This window comes from Magnolia sinica, chromosome 13, assembly GCF_029962835.1.
Source record: "Magnolia sinica isolate HGM2019 chromosome 13, MsV1, whole genome shotgun sequence".
In the NCBI taxonomy this organism is placed as follows: Eukaryota; Viridiplantae; Streptophyta; class Magnoliopsida; order Magnoliales; family Magnoliaceae; genus Magnolia; species Magnolia sinica.
Window position 1 is genome coordinate 6,717,235 of NC_080585.1, and position 20,163 is coordinate 6,737,397.

Consider the following 20,163-nt stretch of genomic DNA (forward strand, 5'->3'; position numbering starts at 1 on the left):
TCTACAGTACGGTGGCGAATGCTTTGACTGGTATTTAGGCATCTCAAGGCCCGCTGGTTGTATCTGGTCGTAAATTTTGGACTCTAAAATTATTGGACATGCTTGCTGCCTAAAGGCCTAACAAGTTGGCAGACCTCAGTCCAGCTCTAATCGTTTGGATGAGTTGAGTAAGATGTGGTAGTGAGCTGTGTCCATTCAAACATTTGAGGGCCTGTCTTGATAAATTGCGCTCAGTCCTTCAGCCTCGTGTGTCAGCAAACTACCACAACTCCCAATGGTTTTCTGCCTGAAACCCGAGTAGCAGTGATCTACCACCATATGGAAATGGCCCTCCCGAAGCATGGAGCAGGATGAATTTTACGGCAGTGAAAAATCCTGTCAGTTTATTCCATATACTGTGGGATGAATGGTAGAAAAAGTAACGTATATGACTTGTCTCGTGGACTTTTAGTTTTAAAATGCAGCCCATCCATCCTGGTGCCAGCATATGGGTGAACCTGATTGGTATATCACCTTGCCGTGTGTCCCATCCTGTGGAGAGATGGCTTTACCAAATCACGCTTTCCACCATATCATCTACATTGGATCGCTCTCACATATGCAATGTTAGCATGTGGGGAAATTGGGGAAATCAGGCTTTCTTCATACCATTTTTGATATATCCCTTAGGAGAAATGTCTTGGAAATAACTAACTTGTGTTGCATATGCCTGAAGAATAGCATTCGAAGGTTTAATTCCTACAATGAAAAGGTACAGCCAATCTCAGGCACCATATGCCCTCCCTTGTAGCAGAAGAATAAATAGAATCTGCATCTTCCCTTATGTATATTCTTTTTTTTCTTTCATTTCCTGTTGTGTTCCACAAAACAGTGTAGGGATTGTAGTGGGATGGCAAACATATCCTGGGGTGAATCCCGGAATAAAAGGGGCACTGGATTCGGCGCTCGGTCAGATACTGAATCAATACCCACCCTTGGAGTGTCTGGTCTCTGCTGGCTGTTGAGTCAAGGCCGCCAGCTCTGCTTCCTGTTGTTTCCTGAGGTGCCTCTGTGCAGTTGAGGTCACTATCTTAACAAAGAAGTTCAAAAGCATGAGCCACACCACACTATTCCAGACCGAATTCAGCGACAGGCCGTCCCATGCCTTTGCCTGGACACAACATACACATACTCAATTATCAAAATACAATATGAGAGGTTTGCTAGAATAAATCCTGAAGTATCTTATTGACATTTGTTGGGATGTTTGGGTCATCTTCCAATGATCCAAACTGTTTATATGATGTTTCTCACTTGGTATGGTGGACAGACAACAATTAAAAGTTCTGTTGGGTTAGTTCAACCCTTTGATAATTTGGCTCCTTTGCTTTGAATATGGACAGTCACCATCCTCTGCATAATTGAAGGGTTGAGAATTTTTTTGGGCATTCCAATTCAAGAGGAGCACTATCGCATAAATATGTTGGGTCATTTAAAAAATTATCCTGTATCCTGCAGCTAGACTATGGACATATATTATTCACATGCATCGGGATGTATTCTAGCAAACCTCACATCATAAAACACAGTCAAGCATGTACAACAAGTATAACCTGAAAAGACCAGCGGAATAGGATGCATATCTGATACACAAATTCTATGGTTGTCATACACTGGAACATGGATAGTATCCTACAGTTCGATGACTTGTGCCTAAAAGTTATTCCAGATTAGAAAGACTAACAAGAAAACAAGGGGAGATGGATGATTGTGCCTAAAAGTTATTCCAGATTAGCAAGATTCTAACAAGAAAACAAAGGACATCGAAACAGAGGACCCACACAGCCAACATCCCAAACAAAGGATGTCAGAAGGATGCTGAGGATTCTTCAATGTGGGTAAAATTTTGGGCATACATGGTGCGGCCTCAAGCTCAACAGTCTGGATAACCAAACCATGGGACCCACATATAAGAAATGGATGCACTGGAACACTTCACATTGTGATGCATCAATACCATGAAATTCATCATTACATATAGCAAGTTGTAGCCTGTAATTCATTTATTAAAAGAAGAAAAGAGGTATATTGAGTTCCAAGAGACGCAAAATGAATCCAAGCAAGTTTAGGGTAGAGGCAACCATAAGTTAATAAACAAAAAATAAAAACCAGCAAAAGCAGACTTGAAATGAATTTTCAAGTAACACCCAAAGAAAAATATCCCGCTCAAAGAGATATGGAATCCTCCCAGCAGATATCTGCTTTTATCTAAGCCTTTAAATTGATTTTGAACATTAGGTCATCAGCCCAATGGTGGGCAGTGCCATAGCTACAGGACTGCCATTCATGACAGGAATTACTAGTAACAGGTAGAACTAGTCTCCCTAGTATCTTATTCCTTTATTATTTTCTTGCTTAAATGAGAGAAGTGAATGGAGGGATATCAACTGGCCAGGTCAAGTTCAACCTGAGCATGACTCACCTTTCAAAAAACAACAACATCGATGGCGACAACAACAACAAGGCCCAGGCCCAAGCTCGACATGGGAGCAAGATGGGCCAAGTTTTCAGGGCGTGAACCCGGCGTGAGATTAAAAATCCATTGGGCCCAAGCCATACACTGAAATTTCAATATTTTATTGATGTGTAGTGCACACAAAAAATGTAATATTATTGTCATACTCATACCCAGGACCTGGCCCAGGCTGACCAGATGGACAAATGACCTTGACATGAACCTGGTCCTCAGGCCTCAACTTTTGAACCAGGTGTTGGGCTCAGGAGTCCAGGGATGCACAGACCCATATACAAATTTCTTCAATAGTTATGCCATAACCTAGCTTTCCTTTTGGCCATTAGTACCAAGACCAGTAATGGTGGCTGTCACAGCCAGCCTTGTGGCAATTATGATATGAGCGGTAATGGCCGTTACGGCCCTGTAACAGTCTTTCTTTTTTTTTCCCTAAAGAAAACGTGTCGGCCACATATCAGCCCGTTAATGCCCCTTATCAGCCCATTATCAGAATGGTACTTACAGCCCTGTCTCAAGTAACGGGTCCCACTGTTACTGTTACACAATGATCGTTATGTAACCGTTTTTTATTAGCATGTTTAGTACATAACTAATCCTTGCTTGGAAGAATAACTGTCAATACCTTTACATTTGAAGGAGCTGCAACTGGAGCTGTTAAGTACTTCTCCTTCATCTTAATCAGCTTTGCGATGAGGTTGGGAAGGACAGAAGGCAGTCCAGGGATAAGACCAAGCACCCAAATCAGCTCATTCTCTATCCACTCTAGCAGTTGATTATTGCAAACTGAGATTATAAAAACTGTCTGCAACATAAACCAAAATAATTAGTTGCAAACCACAGAAACAAGAGCTTAGAAAAAGCAGAGTGCACGTTGCTGGTTCAGTTATGAATCATTTGCAACATATTTGATGATGAGAACGCATCTTTTTCTTTTTCTTTTTCAAAGAGACCACATCAACTGAGTTCCATCATTCTTAAAAGGTCAGAATCTCTATTCATAGACCATCCAACATGCACTTGCACAAGAACCTTAATGTTACTTGTTGCTTGCAGCCACCTTGGTAATGAGCATGTCAATAAAAAAGTTAGTGTATCTGATCTTTTATTAGAACAATACAAATTGGCCATGGTCAAAACAAAGCACATGCACAGCTAAAGGCAACTCAAAATGAAGATGCATAACAAAGGCAACTCATTGGTCGGACCATTGCAACAAGGTTTTCTTTTTGTTTTTTCTATGGTAATAAGGTTTTTCTCTTTTTGCTAATTCGAAAAAAGGGGCTTCCATTGCTATTGATGGATAACACATAGCATTATAGTTATGAGCGGCGAAGCATCAAAACGTCGAGGTGGAGAAAATCTTCCCCAATGGTTACCAATAGCTGGTAAAAGCCACAGCCAACCATAGGGTGGAAAAGAATTGAGGTCAGATCTTTGATCTAATCTTTCTAAGACACTTAATAAAGTGGAACAGAAAGAACTACCTGTATATGAGTCTTGATAATCGCCTTTCCAATCAGTGTTGCAAGAAAGAACTCCCAAAATGGGATTCCAAATTGCCCACACATGATGCCAGCAAGATCAAATAGTGGGTTTGGTACCTGAAATGCAATACATTGCAACTAGGGCATATCAGCCATTAAAATGCTAACATACAAATGAAGGATGCATGTACTAAATACAGGTTTGCTGCCTCAAGCAGAGAGTCCATGCCACCCATTGAAGACATGTTTTGCAATTGTATCATGAGTTGCAAATGAACATATATTAGAGTGGGCATGAAGATGAATAATACAAGCAAAACAGATGAACTTCTTATCCCAAAGGCATGTAAGAACATGCTAAGAAGAGCAAAGTTTACAAAGAAGATAGGTTGGATGTAGGAACATGATAAGAAGAGCGAATTTTGCATAGAAGATAAGTACTGAAAGGCATCGCAAAAGATATACGGGAATGAAGGCACTGGAAGTTTACAGCAATTCATAGCTTGTTCTTAGTTATGTAACAGATACATAATATGTCCAAAAAGAAGCTAATATCCCACTCTTATTCTGCAAATGACATACTGAAGGCAATCCAAACACTTCCACCTCTCCAACCAGACTGATGCCACATGTTCTTAGTTACATGTGGCCTGCACGTCAAATTTTAATCTAGAATATGACCTACACAAAGGGGGCTTTGTTTTCTCCATTCAAACTACTCAAATAGGCACAACTTCCACTTGCTGCTCCAAGGAGAACTTCACATTACCAGCCTAGCATTCTGGCAGTCTCTGTTTTGCAGCTTTTGCTTGGCAATTCATCTCCAATACATGTGTTGGGCCTTTGAAGTAACTCTCCAGCAATGATCAAGAGAGCACACTGGCTAATGCATGCACACTAAAAACTTGAATATGGGAGTCAGTGAGTATGCATGTTGACTAAAATCTCACCATTATCAAACTGCAAGATGAAAGTTGAGAAAGAGTCGGGAGCAATACCAACCAACATTTTGGCCTGATTTCAGAATGGACAGGCAATCCTTTTTTTCTTTTAAGAGGTAGGACAAGCAATCCTTAATCAAGCTTTGAGAAAATGCAACCAAGCATCGAATCAAATTGAAAAATCTGGTATCATATTGTTAGACATAAATAATCAGTATAACGTGATATGCAAGCTTGCTACAAGTTATTTCTCTTCCACCGGATGGATTCAGACAACAGCAAAAATAAGTAAATCTGGACAACATTTCACATATTATTGCTTTGTCCAAAGGGCAATAGACTTTTGACATTGAATAATCACACAAGGCTGAAATCTATATATACCATTGGAAGACTTGGATGCTGGAAAAGACAGGGAAGAACACAAACTAACCGAAGCAAGTATTAAAATTGTAAAGAAATTCAGATGCTGCGAGTTATGCTTCGAGTGATCAAACAGCCAGCGTTTGATTTGTTTTAGGCGACCTATTATTACTCCATCTTCTTTTGAGGAAGCGTCCAATTCCTCCATGGTGTCCAATTTGCTACCTGACATATATGCTGTAATAGAGCTCATTGAGTTAATAAAATTAGATCATTCATGAACCACCTACACCAGAAGTGGACATATTTATTAAACCATGACATTAAATCTTGCTATAACAAATAAATCCAGATTAGCACAAAGTTAATTGACATTTAAAACACACACACACACACACACACACACACACACACACACACACAACAATAAAAGCATCTCATTACAATGAAAAATACAATTGAAAATATAAACCTAGCATATGGAGGTACAGACGTGCTTGATTAGGTGGGAGAATTCACCAACAAGATCAATATCCAAAGTCTTATTTTCTCCAATTTTGTGGTGGCAAATCTGGTCACCTAGTCATGTGAAGGGAAATTGGTCTGCTATATGACAGTACATATTACTGAAGCTATTGCGAAGAGTATAAGTTAACTTCAGGTTACATCTTGTCTGCACCATGGTTCTAAAAGTTGCTGACTCGACTTGAAACTTGGCTCAGCTCGGCAAGATTTGAGCCACTAGGGAACTCAATTCTGAGAGTGACGTGACTGAATCACAGCAAGACTCATCAAATGGACTCACTAACTCGGTCTACTCAACACAACTTGCTCTAACTTGGGCTGAGACACTTGCGTTGTCTTTCTTTCTTTCTTTTTTTTTTTTTTAATGATGACAGAGTGTCCCTGCTCCTTTTTAAAAGCAAGACTAATCTCTGGGGATGAACACTATCACCCACAAACAACATGCATCAGGTAATCCTAGGGAGGGGAATCGAACTTGCATCTGAGTCACTTGTGTAGTCAAACATTTTTTTAATTAAGAGTAAAGAGACCCTAAGCAAGATTTAAACCCGTAATCTCTTTTAGGATGCAAAAGCATTCAACCATCAAGCTATGCAACAATGGTTGCTTACATTCTTATTTTATAATACTCACACCAAAGATAAAGAGTTCATGATGATTGGTCCAACTACTCTTATGACCAATCTTCTCCTATTGACAAAGCATGCAACTTATCACCACTTTCATATTAATGAATAGATCAGTTTACTTTCCCAGTACAGTAATGATTCTTTACCATCAAGAAATTCTACATCATATATTCAAAATGAGGCACGCACACTCTTATAATTAAAACATACCTGCTCTTGAGATGAAATATGGTGGAAGCTCCCCAAGAGCAGTTCCAAAACCCCACAGAATAGCTTCTAACTGAACCTGTGGCAATATGCTGCTAAGCGGAACCCTAACCAGCGAATCAGGCAATGACGGAAACATTGGGAGGCCATACTCAGAGCAATCCTTTTCAAGCCATGAAGGGCCTTTTTTCAATTGTATGGTATCATATGGGGTGGTTTTCAAATCGACTCGGCCACACTGCATGGCTTTTATTGTAAACAGCGCAATATGGGGACCAAGATATAGCACAAATGTATGCAAACCAGATCCTGCAAACAAGCATGTGACTATGTCAGCACTTCATCAACTGAAACATTAACTAGATTTCTGGCATAGCATATTAAACAAGATAACTATAGCATCATTTCATAAAGATGCACGCTTTATGACAAGCATGGTTTACATACATTCCTTTGTTGGAGAAAAAAAAAAACCAATCATCACTTGTGTTTGATAAACTTCTCTAGTTAAAGGATTTTTAATGCGCATTCACTAGTTGGCTCATGAAAATCAAGTAATATTCTTAATTTCATAAAGCAAAATATTATCAAGTCCAGAAAATTTTTCATTTGATTACTTTCAGCTGGCTATGGGGAGAAAGATGAAGTTTCTCAAACTCCAGAAATAATGGAGTTAACAGTTTGTTTTCTTTTTCTTTTATTTCTTTTTTCTTTATTTTTCTTTTCTTTCCTTTTTTGTTCTTTCTTTCTATCTTTTTTTTGAACAACTGAATTGTATTGGGAGGGCTCCACCCCCTGAAAATGAAAGTTACAGTTATTATCGTTGCTGCCACAAATGTACAAATAGGTTACTTTGAGTAGCTGTGAACATCTTGGTATATTCTGAAATTTCTGGTCAAATACTCCCACTTAAACCCCACAAACAACCATCAAGCCTACTTGCCTACTTAGACCCCTTCATAATCTCAATATTGACCGGCCACTAGTAACATGTGTCCATCATATCTTACTAATAAAAAGCATGTGCAAGATGAGCGTGGAACCAACGGATGCTGTTTTTAAGACATAGACCAAAAGACACCTTCCAAAAATGTGGTGACGTTTTTAAGCATCCACCTGTTTAAGAAACTGTCCGACCTGGGTCCAAGCCCGTAGCTCAGTGGAACACAAGGAGCATTTCAACATTGGGGTCTCAGGTTTGTGCCCAGCTTAGCTATCAAAAAATAAACTGTCTCGCCTGATCAATAGACCAGCCTGATTGTTTAATAATGGCATGGGGAAAAAGGGATCTGCCTGAAGGAAGGCTCATATCTCTCATTCCATGCACTAAATTGGCAAATGTGGCAACCTCTTGAACAGCTGCTGCAAGAATTTAGAACTGTCAAGGACTGACCTCGCGAGAATAGTCCATATATGCCAAGTATATGTGCCAATATAGGACAAAGGCAAGGGACACATAGGCCAAGGCAGCACCCTTCAACTGAACATGTGGCAAAGTATGATGAAACATATGCATGGACACAAAATGTACATGTGACATATATGTATCACTAGCAAATAGTGGGTCGCAGTGACCATAAAACGGATGGCTAAGTAGCAGGCAAACAGGAATTATTTGATCCTCTGGCAGATTATGATAACCGATACACAGACATATCATTTGAACATGTGGCATATATGCATCTCAATTCCAAAGTGGACGAGCCTCACTGAATATATGGTGCTCACCCTGCTTGATCAGTGGCCATAAAGTGGATGGCTAAAATGACAGGAGATCAATGGTCCCTTATTGGGATCCTTTTTGGTTGAATGTGGACCAAGGTGTTCCGTAACAGTAACGGTGGCCGTAATGGCCACCACCGTTACCTTTATGATACGGGACATAACGGCTGTTACGGCCATTACGGTCTCTCTCTCTCTCTCTCTCTCTCTCTCTCTCTCTCTTTTTAATTTATTGAAAAAACCCCCGAAAAACCTGTATCTGCCCCCATAATGTTGATTAAAAAGTATGAAAAACCCATATATGTCTCGTAATAGATCATTATGGGGCTATTATGGCCTTTATAGGGGATGTAACGTGCCGTTAACAGCAACTACAGGTCATTTTTTTTTTCCATAATGGCTGTTATGGCTGTTACGACGCCGCAACATGTAACGGTTGCCACCTTTACCTTTACATAACGGCCTTTACGGCACACCATGATGTGGACTCTTGTTATATTTCCATTTTGGAACACCAATTTGTACGCCACAGATCAAATGTTTAGAGTGTCCTGGCAATTGGACTTTTTGGAGTCAATTAACATTGGGCGACATCAGACTGATGGTCTGGATTGAACCATGGCCACACTTGGCGGAATTAAAAACCCACATTCCATGCAAAGATGTGGGGCATGTATCATCCAATATTCTTGAAAGAAAAACAAATACGTTGCTTTTCAGTGAGGACCCATGTATTGTGATTTAGACAACTGATCAGAAGAACCCCCCGCACGGATAGACCAGTTCTCTGAAAAGTTTACTCAAATGGATCGTCTTAGCATTTTGATGTGGCCTACAAATAGGCAGTTAAGAAGAGTATTAGAACAACGGTTTAGATAGGATTTTCAGATCTAGGAAGTTCTCAGGCACGGTCCATCCATGGAGGGGTGCAACAAACCAATGGTAAAGATTATTGAACAGTAGACCCACTTGTTAGAAATGGAAACAGGGACATATGTGCAAAGATTTGGGCCACATATGATATAATTCCTCTAACTTGACTGTTAAGCATGGAGAGACATTATTTTTCAAAACTGAACTGATAAGATACTATATTCTCTATCACTGCAATCTCTGTCACCACATGATAGAGCTACTCTTTTGCTGCCCAAGTGGCAAGTTAAACTGAGGATTCGGACCATAATGTTAGTGGACCTTATCATGGACCGTCCACTGTTAAAACTTCATCCAAACGATTGTTCCTAAACAATTGAGATTAGTGGCTGTCAAGTTAGATGGTAAAATGCCAAACAAAGAGTTCACAGTAGTCTTTTAGGAAAGAAAGGTGAGAAAAATGGCTGTTAGTGCTGGAAGTATTCCAACGGTTCAGTTCGCTGATACATGGCCCAACTTGTACAATATGAAAACTTGACCCTAGATCCATCGGATCCAAGTTAAAGATGCATCATATCAACCAATATGGGCATCTGAGGAATATCTACAAGAAGATTCCTATTTAATAGGAATATGAATCAAACAAAGGTATTTTGGTCAGGAAAATAGCAAGGATATTTTGGTCAGTAAATAGCAAGGATATTTTGTCATGCAGAAGCTCTGAAAAAACAAAGCTCGATTGACTTTTGTATAGTAGTATGGGTTAGTAACACGATTTTATATGTCTAATTAATTTTGATGGAAGAATCTCTACAAAGATCCAAACATTTAGATCACAGGAAATGCTTAAAAGTAGAGACAGTAATCCCAAATATTGATTCCACCTACCAAGCCCAATTGATGATGCCACGCCTAGTGCCACCCACCACAGTATGAATCTGAAATAGCGAATGAACTCTTGAACATGCTGCAAATAAATGACAATGCACAACCACAATGAACCCAAGAAACATTAGGACATTGATTCCAGAAAACGTTCAGATAAAGTAGAGAACTTGGAAAATCCTTAGAATCCCTGGTGTTTTACAGCATGAATTCATCGTCCTTGATGATTTTTAACAATATACTTCACAAAATATCAAAGTGACTTCAAGCTTCAAGTAGTTTGTCAAACTACCCATACAGCCACTGCTTTGATCTTCTAAACCATATGACCAACCATGGGAAGAGTGAAGGTCACAACTAAGAGATGATGAATTGCTAATGCCATCAATAAAGACAATAAATGAAGTCTGCGAACATTTATGTTGGGTGGCATCGAAAACCAATAATATACTACCAAAAACAGAGGTATGAAATAATTTGCATCAACTGATGGAATACCGGATACCTTCTCATGAGGCCCATCAACAGCTATGAGCAGAAGTCCAGATGCCACAGCCACAGTACAAAATAGCATCAGCCAACCACCTCTTGTAAGAACATACAAAATTGACTGTTTCAGATATTGAACTATGGCCAAAGTGAAAAGCTTTAATGTCTTGAAGGGTTGCGTTGTTAATGTCAAATTTTCTAGATCCAATTGATGCCTCTCACGTAACTCTGCAAACGAATAATAAAAATAAGGAATCAGCTAAGGAAATATAGAGAACTTTCTCCCACTTCTTTGTAACTTATGATCATAAGTCATTTTCTCTGATATTCAAAAGACAAATCACACCATTACAGACATCGCAATATCCAGTCAATACATTGCCTTCGATTACTTTAACTTTCTAATGCTACCATCAGATCGGGTTTTGGGCTCGAGTGAAATTTATAGTTAGACTCGATAGAAATGCAAGGGACAAATAGTCACATCATAAACTTGCCAATATGAAAGATATTCTAAGGGCCCGTTTGGCCGGGCGGATTGGAAGCGACTGGATGGTATTGGAAGGGATTGGAAGTTAAATCCCGAGATTGGCCGGGCGTGCCAAACAGACAGGGTGATCTGATCCCGGGATATAGCAATCCCATGGATAATAAGACAATCCACTGACAACCAAGGTATCCCGTATCAGTATCGGTTGGCGTAACGGTGCCCTCCGATACCGATACGGATACGGGGGTATAATGGCGATAAGGGGGCGTAACGGCCCGTAACAGTGAATTTTTATTTTTTATTTTTTGCCAAAAAAAATGAAAAAATATGGATTAAATCCAAAATATTCTAAGCATTCCAAATATGCATTCATTTATCAATTGGAACATGTTTATGGTGGTGTAACGGTCCGCTCTTTGGTGAGAAGTTGTATCGGACTCTCTGATGAATTTATGAACTAGATAACTTGAATTTGACTACAAATTTCATATATTTAATTTTATAAATATCTAATTTATATACTTAACAATTTGATATCATTTCTCCCAATAGTTCTTTAAAAAAATGAAATTAAATTCAGGTAGATGGCGTTGCCAATTTGGGGCTGACTTGGAGGACCAATCCATGCCCCAAATCAGCCTCAAATTCATGCAATTTATTGGCATTATCCCACTTATGAATTGGTGGACATTTATTGGATAGTGAATCATGAAAAAAATCAAAAGGCCCTATTTTAAAAAATAAGCGTTCACAAATTAACAATTAAAACTATACAAACAATTTGATTTTGGCATTGTGAATTAGCAATTACAATCCATAATTTAATTGGTAAATTTTAAGTTAATACATGTCTTGTGTACAATTTTTTAAGGGCCCGAATTAGGCGGGACCCGAATTGTGAAGTGTAGCACACGAGTGTCAAAGTTTTTTGGGCCCCACCCATGATGAATGTGTTATATCCACACCATCCATCCATTTTGCCAAATAATTTTAGGGCATGAGCCCAAAAATGAGACAGATCTAAAGCTCAGGTGGACTGCACCATAAGAAACAACAATAATTAAACGTCCACCATTAAAAATTTATTGGGGGCTACAAAAGTTTTAAATCAAGCTGACATGTGTGTTTTCCCTTCATCCACGTCAATGTGACCCAATTAACAGGTTAGATGAAAAGTAAACGTTCCAGTGGACCCTAAGAAATTTTTAATGGTGAGCATTCTATAACCACTGTTTCCTATGGTGTGGTCCACCTGAGATTTGGATCTTACTAATTTTTTGAATCATGACCTAAAATGATGTGGCAAAATGGATGGACGACATGGATAAAATATATACATCATGGTGGGGCCATGCGGCACATGTACAAAAGCGTCCCACGCACATTTCTTTGAAAGCGGATTAGGTGGTGTACCTCAATAACATACCTGTATTGACATCAATAAGTCCTGTGGGTCTGATCATGAGGTATGTGTTATATCTAAACCGCCCATTCATTTGACGAGCTCGTCTTAAGGCTTGACACTAAAAATAATACAGATCTAATTATCAAGTGGACCACACTGCAAAAAGCAGTGGGGGATTGAACGTCTACCATTGAAACCCTTTTTCGGATCACAGAAGTTTTGGATCAATATGAAATTTGTTTTTCCTCTTCATTCAGGTCTTTTTGACCTTATGAACAGATTGGATGGAAAATAAACCTTATGGTGCGCCTATGAATTGTTTAATGGTGAAAATCATTATCTCCGCTGCTATTTTTGGTGTGGTCCAGAAGATCTTTGGATATGATTCATTTTTTGGGTAATGCTCTAAAATAATATCTAAAAATAGATGAACGGTGTAGATATAACAAATACATCACTTTGGAGCCCATGTAACTTTGATCTCCTTTGAACCGTTCATACAACTCAGAGCTCGAGGAGTGTCAGTGCTCGTTTTAGCATGACACGTACCTACAGTAGCTATATAGCTATGGCAAAGACGGGAGAGAGAGGGAAACTGAAAATAAAAAGAGGGAAAGAAGAGAGAGAGAGAGAGAGAGGGGGGGAGGGGGGGGGTGCTCGTTTCGACCCCGTATCGCGTAACAGTGTCAGCCGTTACCATTACGTATCGGCCGATACGGCCATATTGTAACAGATACGGGACACCTTACTGACAACACCATCATTACCTTTAAATCCCACCCAATCCACCCTAATCCGTTCAAATTTGCCTGGGACGTGTTTGGTTTGAGGGATTGGAAGGGATGGGAAGGTTTAATCCCGGGATTGGCTGGGCGTGCCAAATAGACTCGATATAGCAATCCCGGGATATAGCAATCCCATGGATCTTAAGACAATCCACTGACAACACCATCATTACCTTGAAATCCATGCCATTCACCCTAATACCATTCAATCCCTTCCAATCCACCTGGCCAAATGGGCCCTAAGAGGTCTCCAAATGAAGAATAGAAGGAAATGTTGCAAGAAGTTTAGAAATAGAGTCACAGAACTTCAAAAAACAAAACGTGGAGAAACATTATTCAGACAAGCATTTTATGCTTTGCAACTACTAAGTGCCTCCACAGCTCCATCAAATTCTTACAACATTTTATCAAAATACTACTTAGAACGACATTTTTTAAAAGAAAATGACCATTTGGGATCCAAAATAATGACTCAAAAGGCTCAACCAAGATATGATCTACGAAGGTACCATACAGTGATTTCAGAAAAATCTTATGCATCTGCATGCTCTTATGGGTCAAAGCTGAGTCCCAATTACTGTATATGCATTTATCGGATTTCTCAGTATGTAAATCTAGTTTATGATTTGCCAACCAAGTAATGCCAATCATGCAATTTAAAATGTTTGAAAAGAAGACAAGCCAACTTGCTATGCTAACTCTAATTCAATTGATTTTCTATTAGAACATTAGAGGCAAGCTCAGACTTCCAAGGAGGGGACGGGGAAGGTACTCTTCCTACAAGATTTCAATGTGTGCAATGCTACACAGTGGAGCTCCTTTTGGCATTTTGGATATCATAAAACTATCAGCATTTGAAGTTGTGTATCCAAAAAGGATTCATGTAGCCGATCCCAATTAAATGGGACAAGGCTTAGATGATGATGATTTGAAGTTGTGTAGCCATAAAACCTTCACACTACTACCCTTATATTCTTACACACACACACACAAAAGATTCTTCAATGGTTAGAGCTAGTACCAAGTATCTCTAATGTACATCCAGAGATCGATGCAGGTTCTGTAATGGACCGCTCAGCCAATCAAAAGTCACCAATGTCTCATCACCAATAATACCAGCACAAGGATAGTTGGTGGCATCAGGCCTTGAGTCCATACAAGTGAGACCCATGGCTCAGTTATACACACTGTTGACCACTGATGGGGCCACTAAATGGACAGTCAAGAAATTAGAATGGAAAACAGTCATACTTGAAAGATTGGATGCTAGGATCTTCCACTCTGGGAAATTTTTCAAGGAACTTTCCACCATGATCGTTAAATAAAACCAATGTTTTAAAATCACCGAAATGCCAGGTCCCACAGCTCTGAACTCAAGACCCCAGGAGACAGTACGTATGAGGCAAGGGATGATACGGTCCCTCACTTCTCATCAACATTCAAAAATTCCGCCCTACTACCAACATGTATTTTGTTCGGCAGCATTTTCCAACACCAAAAAAATTAAAATTAAAATTAAAATTAAAAAAAGTGTTCAATCGAAGCTATCACCTTTAAGTCCAAAAAAGAGAAAATCAAAACCCTAGAAAAAGAACGAAAAACACTGAGACTCAGCAGGTCGAAGAAACGAAAAGCTCACCTGAAATCAACACATCGCCGACGGTATCTTCAGACTCGGCCACAGACATCAGCGACGGAGATGCCGCCGATTTTCCAGACTCCATCTCTACTCACATGCTCCAATCCAGAAGCCGGCAATCGAGATTTGATAGCTAGGATTGGAAAAGATGCGAATTTTTTTTAATTTTTTTTTAGGGTTTTTTGAGAAGATCGAGGATCGAACCAAAGCAGACAAACGTAGGGGACGATGAAGAGCTCCAGTCGCGTGAAATATATATATTTTACTGCAGCAATTATGTCCTGCTGAAACGCGGTGGTGAGAGGGAGACGCCCACCTAATAAACGAGATGTATTTTTTGTTTAAGAAGTATTATGGAGATTCGCGCGAAGAGATATTGAACTGGTGAATCCCAAAGATATGCGAAGATGGGACACGTGTAGGAAATCCGGGTCATTTATCTATGTCGTAAGATGTTGAATGTAAGCGTTGTGCAAAAGATCAGCCCAACCCAATCACCATTTGTGTTTCGGTCGTGTGAGGAAAATGGAAGGTTGGAGAGAATTACACGTGGGGCTTGTGGCCCATGATGTTGGGACAAGGAACTTTCATCTAAAGCTACTTCATATTTCTTTGCATGAACGAGATCTTTTACACGTTTGCCACGTTGGCATGTGAGTCGCGGTTCATCTCTTCGATCTATCCCCGCGCGAATCGCTTAAATAACTCCTGCTCGGGAGCAATTCTATGGTACCGGCAGATATGACAGATCATCCACATGCACAGATCCACATGTAGATGTGGCAGACAAATACAAAATCCAGACCGTTGAAACTGTGGACGCCACTTGGATGGAACATAGGACAAGAAAATGTCTATTATAGCGATTCTGAACGTCGAATCCAAGGGCAAGTGCCAGCTGGATTCGGGATCTTGTCAGAAACTCGATATCATTCTAACTGTCCATTGGATGGGACACTGAAGGAGCGGTTAGGATTTAAAAACGTACTTTTTATGCAACTTATAGGATCTAATACATCCCATGTAAGGCCCATAATTTGGATTGTTTAGATTGAGCGCTTACACTGAGTGAACGTGTGGCTTCGTTCACGTGTATGACACGCCATTCTCTCATCCGCAATAAATCATCTCATCCGCAATAAATCAACTCTCTCTCAGTTCTAGTAAGATGGCACAGAACACGCTAAAAAGCAGACACGGATCGCGTTCAGCTTCCGGCTGCACGGAGCCCCATAAATTCTGTTGGCCCTATACAATTATGTGTATATGACAGCCACTCAGTCCATCGCCCGTGTTTGGACAGGCCCATTCCACGGGATTAGATTGTAATAATTACTTCCCCTACATTTACAACTTGATTTGACTACTTACTTTTTAACACGAAAACCAAGATATTATAAAATATCTGTGGGTCCCACTGTGATGCATTTTGCTTATCTACACCGTTTATCTATTATTTCGGTTGAATTCATAGCATCAGTAAAAAATTGAGGCATATCCAATACTCAATTGGATCACGTCATACAAAAAAGGAAATCAAATACTTACCATTAAAAACTTTCACTGCCACTGTTTCTTTTGGCGTCGGCCACTTGAGTGTTAGATCTGATTCATTTTTTGTATCATGCTCCAAAATATTGTAAGAAAACAGACTGACGGAATGGATATATCATTCGCATTACCTTACAGTTCAAAAATTAAGATGGCACAGAACACGCTAAAAAGCAGACACGGATCGCGTTCAGCTTCCGGCTGCACGGAGCCCCATAAATTCTGTTGGCCCTATACAATTATGTGTATATGACAGCCACTCAGTCCATCGCCCGTGTTTGGACAGGCCCATCCCACGGGATTAGATTGTAACAGGGTGGATTGCATTCGTTGATAGCTGTGTCAGTGGATTGCAGGCAATCCCATGGGATTGCTAAATCCAGGGAATCTACCACCAAGTATGTTTGGCCCGCCTAGTCAATCCAGAGATTACGCCCAGCCAAACCCTTCCAATTTGTTCATCCAAACATGTCCCAGGCAAAATTTATGGGATTAGGTGAGATTAGGCAGGATTGGGTGGGATGGGATTCATCTGATCCTGTGCCAATTCCACTCCATGTTTGGAAAGAATGCGAAAGCTTGGAATTACATTAAATGGAATTGCATTGGGTCCTGTGCCCATTTCACTCAATGTTTAGCGAGTTGTGTAGGTCCCACCATGATGTGTGGACTATATCCACACTGTCCACCCAGTTATCGAGATTATTTTAAAGGATGGGCCAAAAAATCAGGTAAATCTAAAGATCAAGTGGACCCCACCATAGAAAGCAACGGGAATTGAATACCTACCGTTGAAAACTTCTTTGGGGCCACATAAGTTTTAGATCTACCTCATTTGTAGGCTCATGCCATAAAATGAGGTTACAAAACAAATGAACGGTTTAGATATAACACTTGTGTTATTCTCAATAATTTCAAATAATGGTGGGTATATTCATTCAATATACCACTGTATTATCAACAAAGCATGGCATTAATTTTATCCCATGGCAACCGGGGACAATCCCTGCCATGGGTAATGGTTATGTTTTTTAACCAAACCCTTCCAATTTGTTCATCCAAACATGTCCCAGGCAAAATTTATGGGATTAGGTGAGATTAGGCAAGATTGGGTGGATTTCAAGGTAATGATGGTGATGTCAGTGGATTGCTCCAATCCAGACAGAATTTCATCGTGCTTGTTTGGCACGCCCGGCCAATCCCGGGATCACTCCTTCCAATCCCTTCTAATACAATCTAATCCAATCTAGCCTGTCCGACCAAACAGGCCGTTAAGCTCTTGTTAGAGTGATATCTTAAAAATGAGCCAGATCCAAAATGATTAAAGTAGCCATTGACCGCTCTTAAGACTCAATGCATGTTGTTTCTCACAATGTAGCCCACTTGAGTTTTGGATCTGCCTTACTTTTTGGAATTAAGCATGGAGCCTACACATTTTGCAAGGAGATGTCATTATAATGTTCAATAGTATGTAATCCAAAGTGGATTGTGCCATTGATGTTACCAAATGGTTATATGGATCACCATCTCATGAGACTATTTTAGAACATAAGTTAAAAGATAAGATAGGTATGAGGCTCAAGCGACCACATTACATAAAACAGTGGAGGATTGAACGCATAACATCATAGACTTTTTGAGGGTTATAAAAGTTTTGGATCAATTAAATATTTATTTATCTTTCTTTATCTTAAGTATATGTAATCATAGGAATAGATTTAACAACAAATAAACATCATTGGGAGCCTTAGGAAGGTTTCAATTGTGAAAATCATTGTCCCCGTTGCTTTCTATGGTATGGTCCACTTAAGCTTTGGAGTAGTTTCATTTTTAAGCTTATATACTAAAATGATCTCACAAAATGGATAGATATAGTTGATACAATGTATACATCATGATGAGCCCCACAAAACATACGGAGAACTTAGATGTGGGCAATCTTCTTCCTCGTTGATCTGAATAGATGTCAGAGTGACTTAAAATATTATGCTGCCATGCTGGCAATTGGCGTCCCTAAAATGCCCCGAGATTTCAAATTCAGTACGTTGGTTGCATCACGTGCTGATATATTGTTACAACATGGGTAGAGACTTTAGTCTTTGAATCTACGGTCATATTTAAAGGACTAAAACTAGGCCGAACCCTGAATGGGGAATAAACAATAATAAAATAAAATATTTAAATTCCAGAATATTTCTCTTTTCCTTTCCTTTACAAATGAACTGTCTTCTTTTAACTTCTCGAATAATTAAATAATTAAATGGTTGAAATAGTTAAATATGTTATCTCTTATCTACGGGGAGGCCTCTTATATAAACGGTTCGGGTGACAGAAATAGATCCAAATCCATTGGCTGAAGTACATACTATCATGTTCCAATACATCGGTACTTTTCTCAAGAACATCAAGATTTTCAGGCCCCCGCTTTTGCAGCTTGCGAGAGTAGGGGTCAGGAGTCCTGATTTCCATAGTTGGAATGCACTTCTATGAAAGATCCAGACCCTTCAACGATTGAGCTCCACATTCCATGGAAGTGGGCTTGAAAGTTAGACTAGTTTTGTAAATGGGCCGTGACTGTCAGTGGAATATGGATTGATGGCTCATTCATTTCCCGCCGTCCATTCTAGTGTACACATATGGCCCACTTGATGGCCAGTGGCCTATTTTAGAGGCGTGGCTAGGGCTGTACTGGAGAAAATTATCACTGCAAACGCTACCTTTCATCCAGCGTCTTTTATGAAGAGTTCAAAACTTACCTTCCCAACTTAAAAGAGCGTACGGACATAGCATTTCAGGACGAAAATACTTCTATTTTAAACAAAGCATTGCACGTGCAAACAGGGTATTTTCATCCTCAAATGCTCTGCCTGTACATACAAGGTCTAAGTTGGGAAGGTAAGTTTTGCACTATTCATTAAAGACGCTGGATAAAAGGTGGCGTATACAGTGATAATTTTCTCGCTGTACAGGAACCAAATTAACTCCATTAGCTTGCTTGTCTTTACTTGAAAAAGATCAATTCGACTCGATTTGAAATTGAGTTTGAGCCGAGTTGAGCTCATTTTTAAGTTCAAAAAAAATTTGAACCAAGTTTGAGGTTACCCTATCTCAACTTGACTCAGATCGAATCCCAACTTGAATTGAACTGAACCAGTTCAGTGATTTGGTTACTTTGATATTGATGTTGCTCATCAAGTATTTGATGAAATGACTCAACGAAGTGTAGACTGGTGGCAAAGAAGGTACGTATATGTAACAAATATCTTTTTTTCTTGATTTTAATGTTACCTACGAGATGTCTGATGAAATAACTGTAAATAGTTGTTCGGCTGTTGGCAAAGAAGGTATGTATATGTAACAAATATCTTTTTTTTCTTGATTTTAATGTTGCCTACGAGATGTTTGATGAAATAACTGTAAATAGTTGTGTACAGTAAGAAATTGAAAATGCACTCTGTGTGTTTGTGAAAATGCCGCACAGGGTCGATCTTAGCTCGAATGCTTGAATTGCTAACCGAACTGAGCCAAGCCGAGTTCGAGTTGGGGTCAACTAGGGGCCGAGGCGAGTCTAGTTGTGCCAAGCTCGTCTCGGTTCAACTTGTGTACACCTCTAGGTGTGGCTTCAGTGGGTTCATGATTGTAGGCCCATCATGATGTGTGTGC

At 39.6% G+C, this 20,163-nt stretch overlaps 1 protein-coding gene across 2 annotated transcripts; it reads right to left on the reverse strand.

Moving 5' to 3' along the window:
• Positions 1-679: 679 nt before the first annotated feature.
• On the reverse strand, positions 680-15,248 carry LOC131222594 (vacuole membrane protein KMS1). Of its 2 annotated transcripts, XM_058217732.1 has the most exons (9): positions 14,950-15,248; positions 10,647-10,858; positions 10,145-10,223; positions 6,665-6,970; positions 5,371-5,537; positions 3,997-4,113; positions 3,135-3,314; positions 1,294-1,392; positions 1,021-1,150 (listed from the first exon to the last, which is right to left on the reverse strand). In XM_058217732.1, the coding sequence occupies exons 1-8, from the start codon at positions 15,032-15,034 to the stop codon at positions 1,339-1,341; spliced, it is 1,200 nt and encodes a 399-aa protein (XP_058073715.1). In that variant the 5' UTR covers positions 15,035-15,248; the 3' UTR covers positions 1,021-1,150; positions 1,294-1,338. The 2 variants fall into 2 exon arrangements, with proteins under 2 accessions (XP_058073714.1, XP_058073715.1); XM_058217731.1 differs by lacking the exon at positions 1,294-1,392 and having other exon boundaries at positions 680-1,150; positions 14,950-15,247.
• Positions 15,249-20,163: the final 4,915 nt, after the last annotated feature.